Below are 21264 nucleotides of genomic sequence, written 5' to 3'. Positions count from 1 at the left end.
ACCTTCTCGTGGTTGAGAAGAATAGGGGTTTCAACACTTCGTGAAAGTGCTCGAGCCACCTTATAGACTTTCAGTAAATGGGCAGTACCTGCTCTATATAAGCAAGCTAAACCAGAAGTTGTCAATTAATTGGCCAATGCGCACGCTGTGTTGACTTACTACAGATGGATGGACCTCCAGGGCTACACAGAGATACTTAACAATGACACCCCATCACATTACCTCAGACTGGGAAATGAGAAGTACCGCGCTTCAGACATGTCCTATTTGAGTGCCACACAAGTGTGCATATTTGTCTCTGTAAAAATACATAGCATAGGCCTATACAATATCTGAGCCATGTTTATTCATTGACAACTTCGGGATTAACATGCTTATATAGAGTGGGTACTGCCTGATTTCACATGCATATTGCACTTTATTTTACTGTTGGTGAGTAATTGTGTGTTTTCATTTAAGATAATACAACGTGTTGGTATTCCTGATTTGTACTTTTATCAGGCATTATGACTCATGATCATGTATGGAATCAGGAATAACAGTAGATTGTATTTTCTTAAATAAACTGAAATTAACTACAGTAGCTTTTGCATTTCATTTTCCCGCTGTACCGAAACCGAACCGTTACCCCAAAACCGCAATACGTACCGAACATTGTGTTGGTGAATCGTTACACCCCTAGTGTTTAGGGGTACTTGAGGACAGGAGTTGGGAAACACTGCCCTAACTTAATGAGAATATATGGCTCCCCTTCCCACCTGCTTTCCACGCAGGCATGCAACAGTCTGATTGTATTTGTCAACAACCATTCTATCTAGATTTTTGCCACATTGTTGTTAAAGGCATATCCAAAAAGACTGTTGCCTGTCTGCCAGTCGTACAACGATGCTAGATGTTTGCCATACTATAGTGATGACTAACTTTTCTTCTCATGTTGTGGACTTGCTAGTCAAACTGTTGATCAGACTTAGTGTCAACAAGTGTGGTACTATTAGTACTGCGCCAACATTTTGGAAATATCTTGTCCTGTTTTCTGACGTTGGCATACTTTATGTACTCGATTCTTCTCCTTTTAAAGAGGGTTGAAATGCATTTTTAGATTATCTGTTGATTTAGATGCTTCATATGAGTGTGTGTGTGTGTGTGTGTGTGTGTGTGTGTGTGTGTGCGCGCGCGCATAACTATGTGATTGCTGAGGTGATCCTGGGCACAGAAACGGAGCCTGTAGAGCCTTCCTGGTGTCTCCCTGTCTGAGAAGCAGATGCCATTTAAAGACACTGGGTCCCACAGGCAGACAGGCACCCCCACCCCGTCCATAACTTGTTGTCCAACATTCTCACCTTCTGGATCATTCTGTGTTGGCCATTTTGACAGACTATTAATAGTCAGCCTCCTATGTCAGTCAGTCTCAGTGTGTCTGAATCTGAACTGTTTACTGGCACAGAGTACACAGTACATGCCCTGTCACATACTGGCTCTGCTCTGTGCTGGCAATGGCCTCTCTTGTGCCGCCACGGAAGTGGAGTCGGAAAGCAGATGAAGCAGAACTAAAGGGCTATTATACGGCCAGAGAAAATGGGCCTTGTCTCTGATATAAATTACAATCCCCTCACACAAAAATGGTTACATAGTGATCTCATTCAGACTTCTCAGTGTTACTCTTGATTTCTCTTTTCTAAAATAACTTCAGTCTTTTGCTCTTTATTGCTCTTTAAGAATGCAAACCAAGAGGTCAGACACAAGGATAAAGTTGTTGTTTGGTTGGACAACATTAGTTGTAGCCTATATCTCCACTTTAGAGACATCCAAGTAAATTGTATCAGTATTGTTTTTGAGCTGGTGTTTACTGTGAGCAGTTTTCTTCCAGTTTTTCTAGTAAGAGTTAGAATTCAGCCATGGAATGGTCAGATATTAGCATCAACATTATGCATCTTGCATTAACATTTAACTTGCTCAATTGAGGCCATGTCATCGTGCTCTGTTTGAAATGAGCAGAGCTATCATTTTTGGCACTCCCTAATACTAACAACAAGCTCATCATGTCTGCCAGCCAAATTTGAGCAAAATCCTAGTTGGTCTACCGTGCATGTTGCCAGAGCAAAGCAAACCCATCAGGATTGACTCGGACTCCCGCCTCTCTCTCTCTGTCTTTACTCCGTGGTGTTGGGAATAATACTGCGGTCACACCTGGTGAGCCTGGCTGAGTTTAGTCCTAGGTTAATGGTAGCAGCTAGATAGAAAGAGCTCTGTGATGTCACAACTCCAGAGGGTAGGTCCTGGCTCGCAGCGTTCCACACCCTGTCTGTGTTACTAAGTCATTGCTGTCGGCTCCTCACTGGGACTGAGAACTACCCAGTTGGAAAGGGCCCACCGGCTGCATAATGTTGCGGTTTGTGCGTGTGTGTTGTGAATGATTGCCCGCTGTGTTGGGCTCCACACTCATCAGTGCAGTCTCCCATTGGCTTTTCTCTCTTTCTTGCTTCAATATTCAAGGGAGGATTCAGGCCCATCCAGGTAATAATGACTCTTATCATAACTCTCTGCAGATGCATGGCATGAGGAACACTCCTACCCACCACCTAGGGGTCCTAACCCCTAACATTTAACCTTTAACCCCAGAGCCCTCCTGTGGCCATCATCTTCACTACATTTTTCTAAGTAGAAAACGCCTCTTCCCCCCCCAACATAACAATCTAAGACCACCACACTCACTCTCATGTTCTCTTTTTAACAAACAAAACCTTTTTTAAATAATTCTATCATTTTGATCCATTCTTCTTTCCTCATCTTTGCTTAGTTTGGATGAACTGCATGCAGAATATTAGAACTGTTAACTCTTCCTTTTCGATCTGATAACTCTTCCCCCCCATTTTATTTATTTTTTGTTGTAATTTTTACCTACCTTTTTCTCCCCAATTTCATGATAACGATCTTGTCTCATGAGCCTAGAAAAGCCCCCCCCAGCCAAACCCTCCCCTAACCCGGACGACGCTGGGCCAATTGTGCACCGCCCTATGGGACTTGCGGTCAAAATACGTTTTTTACTAAAAAGAACCTGAACCTTTAAAGGAAGTTTGTGTACACTTCAGGGTACCTGGATGGATCTCTGAATTATTGGAAGCTGAGTCAACTGTGTGGTAAACTTGAGCTCCAGTCGTTAGGATGTCGGCCACAGCTGTTGTTTGGAGTCTTTCATCTTGCCCAGAGTACGTTGATTGCTGCATAAAATGTTATGAGTTCCCCCAAAAGAGCCTGGCAGTACAGAGCCTCCCATTGATTGTAATATTTAGTCTCCTGCAAACAGCACAACTTCTGCAGTCATGAGAACATGACATTCTGTTTTTTATGATGCGCGAAGAGCTGTCTCCAAATCGGAAACACAATCTATACACAGAACTATAATACACTGTATCCCCAGTTTGTCTACATTAGCTATAGCATAAACAGTAACAATTTATCTTAGAGCACTTCCCTTTACAAATGTGACTGTTGTAGACACTGCATTGTAAAGGCCATTTGGTTGCATATAGAGTCAGCATTTGTGGTGTATAACAGTGTGTGTGGCTGCGGAGATAGGTGAGTAGGTACAGGTGTTGCTTGGCGCTGGTTGTTGGTGGAGGCAGAGGTGGCTGGTAGACTGCTGTGTTTTGAGACCTTTCACAACCTCCATCTCTCTCTGATGAGAGGGCTGAGTGAACCCAGCTAGAGGGGTCAGGAGTCCTATGGGTGTGCTATGGGTTTAATGCTGCCTGGGGCGAGATGTGCTCTGACTGTTTCAGTGTCTCTCTGTAGACCAGAACAGAGTGATGAAGTGGAAGTGCCATCCACCTGGTCCTCTGAGATTATGCTTTCTGTCCCTTAGGCCTTAGTGGCTATTCTCTCAGAGCCCCTGCATCCCCAAAGCTGAAATGAGACTGCACAGGCATGAAGAGAGAACACTGCTGTTGGGACAGTTGTGGTTCCTCACTTGCTCTTCTGGGAATAACTTTTGCCACATTTATTATCTTTGTGTGTGTCAGTTTTTCCAGAGGGCTCAGATGCAGACAGCGCGGCCAACCATCCCCACAAACGCTCCCTCTATGCGGCCCTGCTCTCAGAACCCCACATCGGCGGTGTACCCCCCCAACCAGCCCACCATGATGATGATGGCCCCCATGCCTTTCCCTTCCCCACAGGCTGCCCAGTACTACATCCCACAGGTGAGACTGACTGACCAGGCTGCTGTTACACTCCAGTAGGCACTCCTCTCCTATTGTCCCACACTGCCTTTAACCTTTTTGTTCTATTCTATCCCCTCTGTTTGTCTCTCTGCAGTATCGCCACAGTACGCCCTATGTGGGGCCGCCCCAGCAGTTTTCAGTGCAGCCGCCGGGGTCTGGCACCTTCTATCCTGGCCCTGGCCCAGGGGAGTACCCTGCTCAGTACGGTAAGTCTCAGCCAAGCACATGTACGTGTGTGTATATATATATGGCATTTTTTGCCCCACTGTACACACACAATATATATATATATTGTGTGTGTACAGTGGGGCAAAAAAGTATTTAGTCAGCCACCAATTGTGCAAGTTCTCCCACTTAAAAAGATGAGAGGCCTGTAATTTCCATCATAGGTACACTTCAACTATGACAGACAAAATGAGGGAAAAAAATCGAGAAAATCACATTGTAGGATTTTTTATGAATTTATTTGCAAATTATGGTGGAAAATAAGTATTTGGTCAATAACAAAAGTTTATCTCAATACTTTGTTGGCAATGACAGAGGTCAAACGTTGTCTGTAAGTCTTCACAAGGTTCACACACTGTTGCTGGTATTTTGGCCCATTCCTCCATGCAGATCTCCTCTAGAGCAGTGATGTTTTGGGGCTGTTGCTGGGCAACACGGACTTTCAACTCCCTCCAAAGATTTTCTATGGGGTTGAGATCTGGAGACTGGCTAGGCCACTCCAGAACCTTGAAATGCTTCTTACGAAGCCACTCCTTCGTTGCCCGGGTGGTGTATTTGGGATCATTGTCATGCTGAAAGACCCAGCCACGTTTCATCTTCAATGCCCTTGCTGATGGAAGGAGGTTTTCAGTCAAAATCTCACGATACATGGCCCCATTCATTCTTTCCTTTACACGGATCAGTCGTCCTGGTCCCTTTGCAGAAAAACAGCCCCAAAGCATGATGTTTCCACCCCCATGCTTCACAGTAGGTATGGTGTTCTTTGGATGCAACTCAGCATTCTTTGTCCTCCAAACACGACGAGTTGAGTTTTTACCAAAAAGTTATATTTTGGTTTCATCTGACCATATGACATTCTCCCAATCTTCTTCTGGATCATCCAAATGCTCTCTAGCAAACTTCAGACGGGCCTGGACATGCACTGGCTTAAGCAGAGGAACACGTCTGGCACTGCAGGATTTGAGTCCCTGGCGGCGTAGTGTGTTACTGATGGTAGGCTTTGTTACTTTGGTCTCTGCAGGTCATTCACTAGGTCCTCTCGTGTGGTTCTGGGATTTTTGCTCACCGTTCTTGTGATCATTTTGACCCCACGGGGTGAGATCTTGCGTGGAGCCCCAGATCGAGGGAGATTATCAGTGGTCTTGTATGTCTTCCATTTCCTAATAATTGCTCCCACAGTTGATTTCTTCAAACCAAGCTGCTTACCTATTGAAGATTCAGTCTTCCCAGCCTGGTGCAGGTCTACAATTTTGTTTCTGGTGTCCTTTGACAGCTCTTTGGTCTTGGCCATAGTGGAGTTTGGAGTGTGACTGTTTGAGGTTGTGGACAGGTGTCTTTTATACTGATAACAAGTTCAAACAGGTGCCATTAATACAGGTAACGAGTGGAGGACAGAGGAGCCTCTTAAAGAAGTTTACAGGTCTGTGAGATCCAGAAATCTTGCTTGTTTGTAGGTGACCAAATACTTATTTTCCACCATAATTTGCAAATAAATTCATGAAGAATCCTACAATGTGATTTTCTGGATTTTATTTTTCTCATTTTGTATATCATAGTTGAAGTGTGCCTATGATAAACTACAGGCCTCATCTTTTTAAGTTGGAGAACTTGCACAATTGGTGGCTGACTAAATACTGTTTTGTGTGTGTGTGTGTGTGTGTGTGTGTGTGTGTGTGTGTGTGTGTGTGTGTGTATTTTGTGTGTGTGTATATATACTGTACTCTGCTTACCCTTTTCTTCGTCCTCCCTGACAAAGCTCCTGGACCTCAATACTATCCAGGACAGCAGGTGTACCCCCCCTCACCCTCCATCATAGTGCCTACACCGCAGCAACCTCCACCAGCCAAGCGTGAGAAGAAACCAGTGAGTATCTCAGCACGCTGCCGTCTCCACACAGACACACATATGCCATGGTCTACCAAACATTTTCCTATCATACACTCCCCATGTATGTAAGCATACACATACAGATACACACACTAGCAGAGGCCATCTGCTCAGTTACACACCAACTTTTCCATTTCCATATGCATACTGAGAGGATATGAGAAATGATCCCTGAAGTTTCTGATAAGAGACACTTCTGGATCCATCAGCCTTTTTGAGTTATATTTTAAAACGCATTCATTATTTTACAGAGAAAGTATGAGGGATGACATGGGTTGATTTAGATCAAGGCTGCCAGGATAGTGTTTCTGTGTGTGGAAGGAGGGTTGGTTTGAAATGTATGCCAGGCCTTAATCTAGCTCTGACGCTTGGGAGCTCGGCCTCGAGGGACCCCACTTTGAGCCTATTAGCAGTCATTTTGACTGCAACATTCTAACAGTCTAATAAATACATTTCATATATGCCATCGGAAAAAATAATAATTTGCTTGTGTTTATAAAGGTTTTGGTTATTTCAAAGAACACTATCATTTTGATTAGTTTGTTACTGTAGGCCGTCTGCTGCTGCATGCTCATTTGTGAAGCGCCTGGAATAGCTGTTGTTCTTAATATTTTGAAATGGAGCTCATCTCTTCAAATTTGAGATTTATTTGGCAAAGGTAAGCGTTGTTGAACCCTCAGAATCTGCTCTTTCTGTTACTATATAGAAATCAAACGTCTTACCTGCATGTGACTAGGAGGATTTGAAGTCACTTTGTTGCTCCATTTCCCTGCCTCAGTCAATTACAAGCTGCACTTCATATACAGTTTGACAATTTATGATTGTCAATTTAATCTCATTTTAAGGCTAACTCTATATGTGAAATTAGTTTCAATAGGGTGTTGGTGTAGTTTCGATTGGCCATCATTAGGGTTGCACATTTTGGGGAATATTCAGATGGAAACTTTCTGTGGGAATATATGGGAATTAACGGAAATATATGCCAGTTAATATTAATACCATAAATGTAGACACTTTTTGCATTGGATATACACTGCTCAAAAAAATGAAGGAAACACTTAAACAACACAATGTAACTCCAAGTCAATCACACTTCTGTGAAATCAAACTGTCCACTTAGGAAGCAACACTGATTGACAATACATTTCACATGCTGTTGTGCAAATGGAATAGACAACAGGTGGAATTTATAGGCAATTAGCAAGACACCCCCAATAAAGGAGTGGTTCTGCAGGTGGTGACCACAGACCACTTCTCAGGTCCAATGCTTCCTGGCTGATGTTTTGGTCAATTTTGAATGCTGGCGGTGCTTTCACTCTAGTAGTAGCACAAGACGGAGTCTACAACTCACACAAGTGGCTCAGGTAGTGCAGCTCATCCAGGAAGGAACATCAATGCGAGCTGTGGCAAGAAGGTTTGCTGTGTCTGTCAGCGTAGTGTCCAGAGCATGGAGGCGCTACCAGGAGAAAGGTCAGTACATCAGGAGACGTGGAGGAGGCCGTAGGAGGGCATCAACCCAGCAGCAGGACCACTACCTCCACCTTTGTGCAAGGAGGAGCACTGCCAGAGCCCTGCAAAATTACATCCAGCAGGCCACAAATGTGCATGTGTCTGCTCAAGCGGTCAGACTCCATGAGGGTGGTATGAGGGCCCAACGTCCACAGGTGGGGTTTGTGCTTACAGCCCAACACCGTGCAGGACATTTTGGCATTTGCCAGAGAACACCAAGATTGGCAAATTCGCCACTGGCGCCCTGTGCTCTTCACAGATGAAAGCAGGTTCACAATGAGCACATGTAACAGTCTGGAGACGCCGTGGAGAACATTCTGCTGCCTGCAACATCCTCCAGCATGACCGGTTTGGAGGTGGGTCAGTCATGGTGTGGGGTGGCATTTCTTTGGGGAGCCGCACAGCCCTCCATGTGCTCGTCCAGAGGTAGTCTGACTGCCATTAGGTACCGAGATGAGATCCTCAGACCCCTTGTGAGACCATATGCTGGTGCGGTTGGCCCTGGGTTCCTCCTAATGCAAGACAATGCAAGACCTCATGTGGCTGGAGTGTGTCAGCAGCTCCTGCAAGAGGAAGGCATTGATGCTATGGACTGGCCGTTCCCCAGTCCTGAATCCAATTGAGCACATCTGGAACATCATGTCTCGCTCCATCCACCAACGCCACGTTGCACCACAGACTGTCCAGGAGTTGGCGGATGCTTTAGTCCAGGTCTGGGAGGAGATCCCTCAGGAGACCATCCGCCACCTCATCAGGAGCATGCCCAGGCATTGTAGGGAGATCATGGAGGCCACACACACTACTGAGCCTCATTTTGACTTGTTTTAAGGACATTACATCAAAGTTGGATCAGATTTTGTTGTCAGCACATTCAACTATGTAAAGAAAAAAGTATTTAATATGAATATTTCATTCATTCAGATCTAGGATGTGATATTTTAGTGTTCCCTTTATTTTTTTGAGCAGTGTATTTACCATATCATATGGAGACAAAAATAATTGCAAATTATTAAATCCTTCCAATAGAAAAACAACAACAATTTAGTTACACAAACAAACGTACAATCAATACAACAATAGAAACATCTATGTACAGTGTGTGCAAATGTAGAAGAGTAAGGGAGGTAAGGCAATAAATAGGCCATGGAGGCAAAATAATAACAATTTAGCATTACACTGGAGTGATAGATGTGCAGATGATGATGTGCAAGTAGAGATAATGGGGTGCAAAAGAGCAAGAAGATAAATAACTATATTGGGATGATGTAGTTGGGCGTGCTATTAACAGATTGCCTGTGTACAGGTACAGTGATGGGTAAGCTGCTCTGACAGCTGTTGCTTAAAGTTAGAGAGGGAGATATAAGACTCCAGCGTCATTGATTTTTGCTATTTGTTCCAGTCATTGGTAGCAGAGAACTGGATGGAAAGGCGGCCAAAGGAACTGTTGGCTTTGGGGATGACCAGTGAAATATACCTGCTGGTACGTGTGCTACGGGTGGGTGTTGCTATGGTGACCAGTGAGCTGAGATAAGGTGGGGCTTTTCCTAGCATAGATTTATAGATGACCTGGAGCCAGTGGGTTTGTCAATGAATATGTAGCGAGGGCCAGCCAACAGGGGCATACAGGTCGCAGTGGTGGGTAGTATATGGGGCTTTGGTGACAAAACGGATGGCACTGTGATAGACTACATCCAGTTTGCTGAGTAGAGTTTTGGAGGCTATTTGGTAAATTACATCGCAGAGGTCAAGGATCAGTAGGATAGTCAGTTTTACGAAGGTATGTTTGGGAGAATGATTGAAAGAGGCTTTGTTGCGGAAGAGGAAGGCGATTCTAGATTTAATTTTGGATTAGTTGACTCTTCACATGGGATGATGTCACTGAACAACAACAAAGGGAATATTGAATGGTCCCCAATAATCCATTGCATCTCCCAAAAAAGGTTTTCAACATATATCTGTAAAATTATAGTCTAGAAACATAAGTTTTGGTTGTCTTTCTCTCAGGCTTCCATGTCTTCTCCCTAGACCTCCTCAATGTCCACCTCTTGAAAATCAGACTCCGAGACCTCATCTTCACTGTCACTCTCCAACATTGTTGAGGATGGCTCGTTGTTAGGCTCAAAAAGCCTCAAATTTTCCCGGTTGGCCACCAATTTCTCAACCCTTGTATTGTTCAGCCTGTTCCGTGGTTTGGTCTGTGTTCCCAAACAAGGGCCAGGTGCATACTGAGGTGGCTGATGTTGGTGGGATTTGGAGGATGATTGAGGCAACAGGGGAAAGGGCCTCAGCTCCACAAAGTCCCTTCCACCAGGTGGCTAATGAGATGTGTTGGCACAACTGCCATATTGCATCTCCATCCCAAAGCACTTGCTTGGAAGTGTATATTGCCAGACTGCCAAGAACCTTGCCCTAATCCAGGCCAAGGTGGTGAGACATTGTAGTGATGACACTAGAGGTCGACCGACTATGGTTTTTCAACGCCGATACCGATTTATTGGAGGACCAAAAAAAGCAGATAACGATTAATCTGACATTTTATTTTTAATAATAACAATTACAATAATACTGAATGAACACTTATTTTAACTTAATATAACACATCAATAAAATCAATTTAGCCTCAAATAAATATTGAAACATGTTCAATTTGGTTTAAATAATGCAAAATTAAAGTGTTGGAGATGAAAGTAAAAGTGCAATATGTGCCATGTAAGAAAGCTAATGTTTAATTGCCTTGCTCAGAACATGAAAGCTGGTGGTTCCTTTTAACATCCGTCTTCAATATTCCCAGGTAAGAAGTTTTAGGTTGTAGTTATTATAGGAATTATAGGACTGTCTCTCTCTATACCATTTGCTTTTCATTAACATTTGACTATTGAATGTTCTTATAGGCACCTTAGTGTTGCCAGTGTAACAATATACAGTGGGGCAAAAAAGTATTTAGTCAGCCACCAATTGTGCAAGTTCTCCCACTTAAAAAGATGAGAGGCCTGTCATTTTCACCATAGGTACACTTCAACTATGACAGACAAAATGAGAGAAAAAAATCCAGAAAATCACATTGTAGGATTTTTAATGAATTGATTTGCAATTTATGGTGGAAAATAAGTATTTGGTCAATAACAAAAGTTTATCTCAATACTTTGTTATATACCCTTTGTTGGCAATGACAGAGGTCAAACATTTTCTATAAGTCACAAGGTTTTCACACACTGTTGCTGGTATTTTGGCCCATTGCTCCATGCAGATCTCCTCTTGAGCAGTGATGTTTTGGGGCTGTTGCTGGGCAACACGGACTTTCAACTCCCTTCAATGCCCAAAAAGAGACATTCTAATGACAAGTATCTCACAAGCATATTATGAAAGTAGATAACATCTTATTTATCTTTGTTACCTAACTAATTCTGTTTCAGCTATGACATTCATAAGTTTTACCTCGAATAGAAGTAGAGGGACTTTTGTCAGAGGTTGCTTGTTGTGAGCGCTGAGGGAACTTTATGCACTTGGCCAGATGATTCTGCATCTTTGTTTCATTCTTCACATATGATTTGGCACAGTATTTGCAAATGTACAGAGCTTTTCCTTCTACATTAGCAGCAGTGAAATGTCTCCACACATCAGATCGTGCCCATGGCATTTTCCTGTAAAGATTAGAAAGAAATTAGTAAAAAAAAAAAATTAAAAAAAAAAGGATCAATAGTTAAGCAGATAGATTAAACAACTCATTTTGTACGATAAATGTTTTAAAATTAAATGTGTATGCAAACATGTGAATTACCACTCCTCAGTTAGCAGGCTCAAGTATGCTAAAACCCACATGGTAGCAAGAACTAACTAGCAGAAATTGTTAACACATTAGAGATGATTTAAACACACTTTTCTGTAGGCTACTATTTACTAGTTAACAAAAAGTCATGTATGTCGTATAAAATATATTCACCCCACCCAGTATTCAAAACTTACCAGAAAGCATGTAGTCCTTGGCTCAGACAGTATAGTAGTGTGGGCTCAAGAGCATCTCATTAGAGTGCAAGATCTTGAGAATCAGCAGCTGTACATGTGATGGATGAATGCACTGTGCATGCAGAGGGTTGCAATTCCATTGAATTGGGGATAGTTTAACCAAAATATGCCACAAGACCTAGAATTGCCTTGTGTATCCCACAAAAAGGTTCACTGTTATAAGATAACTTTTTTGATGAGATGATGCACAATCCCCAATATTCCAAGGCTTAACTTCCCATGGACAATTTCCAGCCCTTTGCAACCCTAGCTGTCATTAGCTGTGCAGGCTGACAGCTGGTTAATGAGGGGTGGCAAGGGGAAGGGATGATATGTCCTCTTAACTTCTTATAACACACATTGATATCGAAATTCTAACAACATACGTGTTAAAAAAACGTATTTAGGAAAAGTCCAGGGCAGAGGTGGCATGACTTTAAAAATGGCAGAGATATTTTTATTTTAAATAAATATGCTGTCAAAATGACTGCCTCTGCGTTCTAGTGTTTATTCTTCTGCCAGAGAACCTTTGATCTAGGGCCAGTGGGAAACTTTAAGGTATTCAGAAATATAGTGCTGTTCTGTTTGGACTCTTATGACCCACTTGTTAAGACTCACATGAAAATATATTATCTTGCTAGAAACCCTTTCAAGTGCCTCTGCTGAAATACTGTTAAGCTTTTTCTCTCTACATTTGCACAAGCTGAATAAAAATGTCTGAAACTTTTGGTCACATATGCACTCCTGTACACAACACACTCACTGTTTTGAATGGCTGAGGGGGGGTTGCTCTGAAACGCTGGCACTTTAGTGAGATGCCGCTCCTTTTGTGTCATTGTCCTCCCAGATCCGTATCCGGGACCCCAACCAGGGCGGCAGGGACATCACAGAGGAGATCATGGCAGGGGGCACAGGGAGCCGAAATCCAACCCCCCCTGTCAGACGGCCCTCCTCCACCCCCACCCCTCCGCAAGTAAGGACACATCTTCTCTCATGCTGCCTGATATTCGGCTTATTTTCTCTTGCACGCGCACACACACACACACGTTGCCATTGTGTGCCACTGGCCCACTGAACTGAGCTGTTAGCCTTTCACCCATGTCTGTGTAATCTGTGCCCAGGGCAGACTGCTTGGTGTTGGGAGGGAACAGGCAATTAAGCCACCAGGGCTTTGGCACCACGACAGACCGAGCCATGCATGCAGACACAGCACATTTTCTGTGTTTGTAATCCATCCTCTGCCATGCTGCGTTAGACACAGCCAGCCACTCAGACTTCAGCCACTGTCCCTTACTCCCTGCCCCCCACCCATTGCTCTGCAACTGGGCCCAAACGCACTCATCTGGCCTTGCCTTCACAACCTTTGCTATCTAATTTGAGTAACAGAAAACCATGGCTAAACACTTTCGTTGTTCATAGTAAATGTGTTATCATATTCATCTTTGACACACAGATATATGGCTTACAAACGTGTAATAAATAAATAAATATATATTACCTATTAGTACCTACCTGCATGCATGTATCACTGTATCTCCTCCCTCACTTGTGCAGTAAATGTTGTGGAACATGTCGTTTATGCTTTTTGTCCCTCCATGACAAATCCAGAATAAGACTCTATACTTCATTGATTCAAACGAAATGAGTCATTGATGTGCTGAGAATTTTAATAAATGGGTTACCTGACAACGTCACGAACTATGCTCATGCTTCAATGGGGCAGAAGTCTGTGTTGTGATTTTGGATGGTCAGATAGCTAGCAACAATGACAAGAAGCTGACATGTGGGGAGTCGTAGGTGGCTTGTTTTATCTTGGTCTTGATAACATGTCTTATTTTGACGAGAGGTCGACCGATTATGATTTTTCAACACCGTTGTCGATTATTGGAGGACCAAAAAATCCGATACCGATTAATTTTATTTGTAATAACGACAATTAAAACAATACTGAATGAACACTTTAACTTAATATTATACATCGATAAAATCAATTTAGCCTCAAATAAATAATGAAAAATGTTCAATTTGGTTTAACCTGTTATGGCTGCAATCCCGATATCGGAATCGATATGACAACTACCAGTGAAAATAGAGGGCGCCAAATTCAAACCACAGAAATCCCATAATTACAATTCCTAAAACATACATGTCTTATATAATTTTAAAGCCATTCTCGTTGTTAATCCCACCAAAGTGTCCGATTTTCAAATAGGCTTTTCAGCGAAAGCACTACAAGCGATTGTTAGGTCTCCACCAAACCACAATAAGCACAGCCATTTTCCAGCAAAATATAGCATTCACAAAAAGCATAAATAAAGATAAAATGAATCACTACCTTGAATTATATTCATCAGATGACACTCATAGGACTTCATGTTACACAATACATGCATGTTTTGTTTGATAAAGTTCATATTCATGTAAAACAAATCTGTGTACATTGGCTATTTAGATTCACTAGTTCCAAAAACATCAAGTGATTTTGCATAGCCACATTGTTTCAACAGAAATACTCATCATAAATGTAGATGATAATACAAGTTATACACATAGAATTATAGATCTACCTCTCCTTAATGCAACTTAATGCAAAAAAAAAAAAAAAGTTTACGGAAAAAGCAACCAAAAAGCAATCATGCCATAATCTGGGGCGGCAGCGTAGCCTAGTGGTTAGAGCATTGGACTAGTAACTGGAAGGTTGCGAGTTCAAACCCCCGAGCTGACATGGTACAATCTGTCGTTCTGCCCCTGAACAGGCAGTTAACCCACTGTTCCCAGGCCGTCATTGAAAATAAGAATATGTTCTTAACTGACTTGCCTGGTTAAATAAAGGTAAAATTAAAATTAAAATAAAAAATCTGAGAAGGCACTCAGAACAGTAGCCAAATTAGCCTCCATGTTGGAGTCAACAGAAACCAGAAAATACATAAATGTATTGAACTTCATCAGAATGCAGTCCTAGAAATCCCAGGTCCACAATAAATGCTTGATTTGTTCGAAAATGTCCGTTATTTATGTCCAATTAGCTACTTTCGTTAGCGCGTTTGGTAAACAATTCCAATTGGTAAAAAGTCACAAAGCGCGTCCACTATAACGTGACAATGTCAAATTTCCGTAACAGTCAGTCAAACGATGTACTGAATCAATCTTTAGAATGCTGTTTACATATATCTTGAATAACGTTCCAACCGGAGAATTAGAATTACTTCAAATGAGCGGTGGAACGCAAGTCCTTCCCCTGTGAACGCGCCTGGTGAAAGCATGGTCCACTCATGGCTGTGGTGACTATTTCCTATGTTCAATCGACCCCCCCCCCTCTTCACATTAGTCATCAGACAAAGTTCTATTGACTGCTGACATCTAGTGGAAGGCGTAGGAAGTGAAAACTCATCCATATCTCGCTGAAATTTCAATGAGACCTTGGTTGAAAATCTGCCACCTCCAGAAAAAAAAACAGGAAGTGGAATTTCTCAGGTTTTTGCCTGCTATATGAGTTCTGTTCTATTCAGACATAATTCAAACAGTTTTAGAAACTTCAGTGTTTTCTATCCAATATTAATAATAATATGCGAATATGAGCAACTATGACTGAGGAGCAGGCCATTTGATATGGGCACCTTTCATCCAAGCTACTCAATACTGCCCCTGCAGCCATAAAAAGTTAAATAATGCAAAAACAAAGTGTTGGAGAAGAAAGTAAAAGTGCAATATTTGCCATGTTAGAAAGCTAACGTTTAAGTTCCTTGCTCAGAACATGAGAACATATGAAAGCTGGTGGTTCCTTTTAACATCAGTCTTCAATATTCCCAGGTAAGAAGTTTTAGGTTGTAGTTATTATAGGAATTATAGGACTATTTCTCTCTCTATACCATTTGTATTTCATTAACCTTTGACTATAGGATGTTCTTATAGGCACTTTAGTATTGCCAGTGTAACAGTATAACTTCCGTCCCTCTCCTTGCTCCTCCCTGGGCTCGAACCAAGAACACAAAGACAACAGCCACCCTCGAAGCAGCGTAACCCATGCAGAGCAAGGGGAACAACCACTCCCAGGCTCAGAGCGAGCGAGTGATGTTTGAAACGCTATAAGCGCGCTAACTAGCCAGCCATTTCGGTTACACCACCCTAATTTCAGGAGTTGGTATGCTCGAAGTCATAAACAGCGCAATGCTTGACGCACAATGAAGAGCTGCTGGCAAAACGCACGAAGTGCTGTTTGAATGAATGTTTACGCGCCTGCTTCTACCTACCACCGCTCAGTCAGATACTCGTGGTCCTTCTGTGGCTCAGTTGGTAGAGCATGGCGCTTGTAACGCCAGGGTAGTGGGTTCGATTCCCGGGACCACCCATACGTAGAATGTATGCACACATGACTGTAAGTCGCTTTGGATAAAAGCGTCAGCTAAATGGCATATATCATTATATATTATTATTATATTATATTATTATTATATATATTATACTTAGATACTTGTATGCTCAGTCAGATTATACGCAATACATGACACACTAGATATCTAGTAATATCATCAACCATGTGTAGTTAACTAGTGATTATGATTGATAGTTTTTTTATAAGATAAGTTTAATGCTATCTAGCAATTTACCTTGGCTTACTGCATTCGCGTAACAGGCAGTCTCCTTGTGGAGTGCAACAAGAGGCACGTCGTTATTGCGTTGGACGAGTGAAAATCTGTCGTTCTGCCCCTGAACGAGGCAGTTAACCCACCGTTCCTAGACTGTCATTGAAAATAAGAATGTGTTCTTAACTGACTTGCCTAGTTAAATAAAGATTAAATAAAGGTGTTAAAAATATTTTAAAATCGGTGTCCAAAAATACTGATTTCCGATTGTTATGAAAACTTGAAATCGTCCCGAATTAATCGGCCATTCCGATTAATCGGTCGACCTCTAGTTTTGACTGATGTCACGTCTATACTAATATGACTCATTGGCTAGCTTGCCAACCAACAACTGTTACGATGTATTTGAGACGACAAGTGCTCATTGTAAAAAATATATTTATATTTTCAATAAACATTATAGTTTACAATGTTGTCAACGAATTATAGTTGACACGTTGTCAACAATTTAAGCCAACCCCATCTGTATTTCCCCATAGTTGCGTACAAGTCAGTTTTGTTGTTTAACAACCAACCCATCTATAGAAATAGGCAATCATCTTTAAATTACAGTTCTTTTTCGGGATTCTGTGGAGGGAAAGCTTTTATGACACTTCCTCCCTGTCCTCTCCTTGGACTTTAACATTCTCTCCTCTCTTTCTGTGTTTTGTCCTTTTTTCTTTTTACTCTCCCTTCTTTTGCTTTGTTTAACCTTGTGTGCCTCCATTTCCCTGTCATCCACACTCCACCTCCCCTACTCTTGCACGTTCTTTTCGCTGCTTCTTCTACTTTCCTCCCTTTTGCCTGCTTTCCTTGGTTGCTGTCTCCTTGCTTGTCTCCCCCTGTTTTTTCCTTGGCTAATGTATCTAACCATACCCACTGGTCTCCTTATTTCTGCTTAATTCTATTTTGTGCTTATTTGTCTGTCTGTGTTGCTAGTTTTTATGGACGCACCCTCATTATCCTCACATTTTCTACCTCAAATCGCAGCAGCAGCCGGGCGGTAGCCAGACTCCGGAGCAAAGCCAGGGCCAGGCCAACTCAGCCTACAGCCTGGAGCTCCCCCAGCAGCCACAGCAGCAGCTCACGCCTGGGGCTGCAGCCAGCAAGCCAGGGCCAGGTCTGACCCTCTACCCCCGGCCCTCACCCCTCCATCCTTCAGGCAGAATACATCCCTGCTTTGAGAGCAGCGGCCTGAGGAATAAAACGTTTTTTAGAACCTGAATGTTGACTTAGTTAAGAGATTGGCGTAAATAATTGTCTCTTCTTTTGTATTTATTGTCTGTTATCTGTTCTCTTTTCCAGTAGATGATAAGCCTAAATTGGAGCTGCCTGTCCAGAAGTCTTCCTCTCCCGGGCTTGGTCAATCAGAACCTTCATTGGAAAGGCGAGAGGCCAGTGCATCTGTAACTGCTCCCTTTCCCCACTTGGATCCAGAGCTTCCCTCCTCAGCCCCAGTGGTGGTTTCCCCCATCCTGGCCCCTCTTCCTGTTGCCGGCCCTATTGAGCAGCCCTCTGCCGTGGAGCCCACTGCTCCCCCTCCCTCCTCTGCAGCGGACCCCAAGCATCTATCACTCACAACTCAGTCCCAGACCTCAAACACAGAGGAACTTCTTCCAGAAGCCCCACGCACCCTGGCTGCTTCCCCAGCCCTAACCCCTAAGGCTTTGAATGGCCATGCTGACACTGGGGCTGAGATGGACACCCAGTCTCAGGAGCACTACCCCCTTGCTCCCTCCCTATCCCCAACCCAGCCCCAGGCTTCAGCCCCGGCTTCTAGAGAAGACTGCAGTGAGGCTGTGCCCAGTGAGGTGAGGGCAGAGATGCCCCCTGCTGTCATGGACCCTATCGCACCAATCACTGTGATGCCAGTCACTCTGACCTCCAGCCCTGCGCCTGCTGTTCCAGCGCCTCCCCCTGGCCTTCCGCCGCTAGTGCAGGCCACAGCAGAGACCAGCAAGCTCTCTGACACTAAAGACATCCCTCTCAATGCAGGGACAGAGAGACTCATCACACCAAACAGCAAGCTTGAACCACAGCTACAAGCCCTTTTCAGAAAGAGTCCCACTACAGGTATGTGCATAGCCATGGATACAGACATGACAGCGTGGATGTCACATGGATGCCTATGTGTGTGTATACTATAAATAAACAGTTAACGGTTGCTAATAGACAAGACTTGAATCAGCCAGACTGAACTCCATGCTGACTGCTGAGAACAGCACAGTGCTTACACTAACTGGATTTAATTGTTAGTCTGGGGAGAAGGCCACTGTTTTCTGCTAGTATAATAAGTCTAGTCATTGATATTTAATGGAAGACATTTGGGGTAAATCGCCAGCCTATAGCTGACTTTAGCTGTTTTCTCTGCAGTATGTCAGACTGTTCCTGCTACACCAAAAACCTGGAAGAAACCAAATGAAGGGAGTCCTGTTGGAGATGCATTACAGAGGGAGACTGAGGTAAGCAATGATGCTTTCTATTCACTCTATGGGAGGGGGCGCACATCCTGCTATGCCCTCAGACAAACTGTCGAACAGGCAAAGCGTCAATACAGGACTAAGATTGAATCATACTACACCGGCTCTAACGCTCGTCAGATGTGGCAGGGCTTGCAAACTATTAGACGACAAAAGGAAGCACAGTCGCGAGCTGCCCAGTGGACACAAGCCTACCAGACGAGCTAAATTACTTCTATGCTCTCTTTGAGGCAAGCAACACTGAAGTATGTATGTATGAGAGCATCAGTTGTTCCGGACTACTGTGATTACTCCGTAGCCGATGTAAGACTTTTAAACAGGTCAACATTCACAAGGCCACATGGCCCTACAGATTACCAAGATGTGTATTCCAAGCATGCGCTGACCAACTGGAAAGTGTCTTCATTGACATTTTCAACCTGTCCCTGACTAAGTCTGTAATACAACATGTTTCAAGCAGACCACCGTTGTCCCTGTGCCCAAGAACACTAAGATAATCTACCTAAATGACTACCGACCCGTAGGACTCACGTCTGTAGCTATGAAATGCTTTGAAAGGCTGGTCATGGCTTAAAACACCATTATTCCAGAATTTGCATTCCGCCCCAACAGGTCCACAGATGACGCAATCTCCATTGCACTCCACACTGCCCTTTCCCACCTGGACAAAAGGAACACCTACGTGAGAATGCTATTAATTGACTACAGCTCAGCGTTCAACACCATAGTGCTCTCAAAGCTCATCACTAAACTAAGGACCCTGGGACTAAACACCTCACTCTAACTAGGTCCTGGACTTCCTGAAGGTAGGTAACAACACATGTGCCACACTGATCATCAACACGGGGGCCACTCAGGGGTGTGCGCTCAGTCCCCTCTTGTACGGTCTGTTCACTCATGACTGCATGGTCAGGCACGACTCCAACACCATCATGAAGTTGGCCGACAACACAACAGTGGTAGGCCGACAACGACGAGACAGCCTATAAGGAGGAGGTCAGAGACCTGACCGTGTGGTGCCAGGATAACAACCTCTGCTTCAAGTGATCAAGACCAAGAGATCTATTGTGGATAACAGGAAAAGGAGGACCGAGCACGCCCCCTTTCTCATCCACAGTGATGTAGTGGAGCAGGTTGAGAGCTTGAAGATCCTTGGTGTCCACATCACCAACAAACTCATGGTCCAAACACACAAAGAAAGTCATGAACAGGGCACGACAAAGCCTATTCCCCCTCAGCAGACTGAAAAGATTTGGCATGTGTCCTCAGATCCTCAAAAAGTTCTACAGCTGCACCATCGAGAGCATCTTGACTGGTTGCATTACTGCCTGGTATGGCAGGCAGTCGGCCTCCGACTGCAAGGCACTACAGAGGGTAGTGCGAACGGCCCAGTATATCACTGGGGCCAAGCTTCCTGCCAACCAGGACCTTTATACCAGGTGGTGTCAGAGGAAGGCACAAACAATTGTCAGACTCCAGCCACCCTAGTCATAGACTGTTCTCTCTGCTACCGCATGACAAGCGGTACTGGAGCACCAAATCTAGGTCTAAAAGACTTCACAGCGTCTACCCCAAGGCATAAGACTCCTGTACAGCTAATCAAATGGCTATCCAGACTATTTGCATTGTCCCCAAACCCTCTTTTACACTGCTGCTACTCTCTGGTTATTATCTATGCATGGACATTTTAACTTTACCCAAATGTACATATTACTTCGACTGACTTGTGCCCCCCCACATTGACTTTGTACCAGTACCCCCTGTATATAGCCTCGGTACTGTTATTTTACTGCTGCTCTTTAACTATATGTTCTTTTTTACTTAAACAACAATGCGGTTTTAAGAAAAATAAGTGTTAAGGGCTTGAAGCATTTCACTGTAAGGTCTACACCTGTTCTATTCAGCGCATGCGACAAATAACTAGGGTAGCAAAGGGTTGAAAACTTTCTGGTAAATTTCCTTAAATTTCAGGGGGAAAGTTCCATAGGAAGTTAAGCCTTGGAATTTGGGGAATTTGCTTAAATTCATCAAAAATGTTAGCTTATTACAGGGAACATTTTTTGTGGGATACACAAGGCAATTCTAGGTCTTGTGGCATATTTTTTGTTAAACTATCCCCAAATTGATGGAATTTCAACCCTCTGCATGCACAGTGCATTCTTTCTGATTCTCAAGAGCTTGCATTCTAATGAGATGCTATTGAGCCCACACTACTATACTGTCTGAGCCAAGGACTACATGCTTTCTGGTAAGTTTTGAATACTGGGTGGGGTGAATATATTTTATACGACATTACTTTTTGTTAACTAGTAAATAGTA

At 43.3% G+C, this 21264-nt stretch overlaps 1 protein-coding gene across 16 annotated transcripts in view; it reads left to right on the top strand.

Annotated features, from left to right (window-relative positions):
- The window catches only part of LOC118388472 (eukaryotic translation initiation factor 4 gamma 3-like), a 73412-nt gene that overhangs the window by 32152 nt on the left and 19996 nt on the right, over positions 1-21264 (top strand). For 6 of the 16 annotated variants that reach the window (XM_052526797.1, XM_052526802.1, XM_052526796.1 and 3 more), the window contains exons 7-14: positions 2494-2514; positions 4020-4199; positions 4315-4426; positions 6202-6308; positions 12682-12816; positions 17405-17585; positions 17771-18538; positions 18839-18927. In XM_052526797.1, the coding sequence (XP_052382757.1) occupies positions 2494-2514; positions 4020-4199; positions 4315-4426; positions 6202-6308; positions 12682-12816; positions 17405-17585; positions 17771-18538; positions 18839-18927 (1593 nt within the window). The remainder of the gene's footprint in view (positions 1-2493; positions 2515-4019; positions 4200-4314; positions 4427-6201; positions 6309-12681; positions 12817-17404; positions 17586-17770; positions 18539-18838; positions 18928-21264) is intronic. The other 10 variants (XM_052526803.1, XM_052526794.1, XM_035777589.2 and 7 more) reach the window with 8 other exon arrangements.

Source organism: Oncorhynchus keta, chromosome 10, assembly GCF_023373465.1.
Source record: "Oncorhynchus keta strain PuntledgeMale-10-30-2019 chromosome 10, Oket_V2, whole genome shotgun sequence".
Lineage (NCBI taxonomy): Eukaryota > Metazoa > Chordata > Actinopteri > Salmoniformes > Salmonidae > Oncorhynchus > Oncorhynchus keta.
Note: the sequence above shows the minus strand (reverse complement) of the source record. Positions and strands in the feature narration are given on the sequence as shown.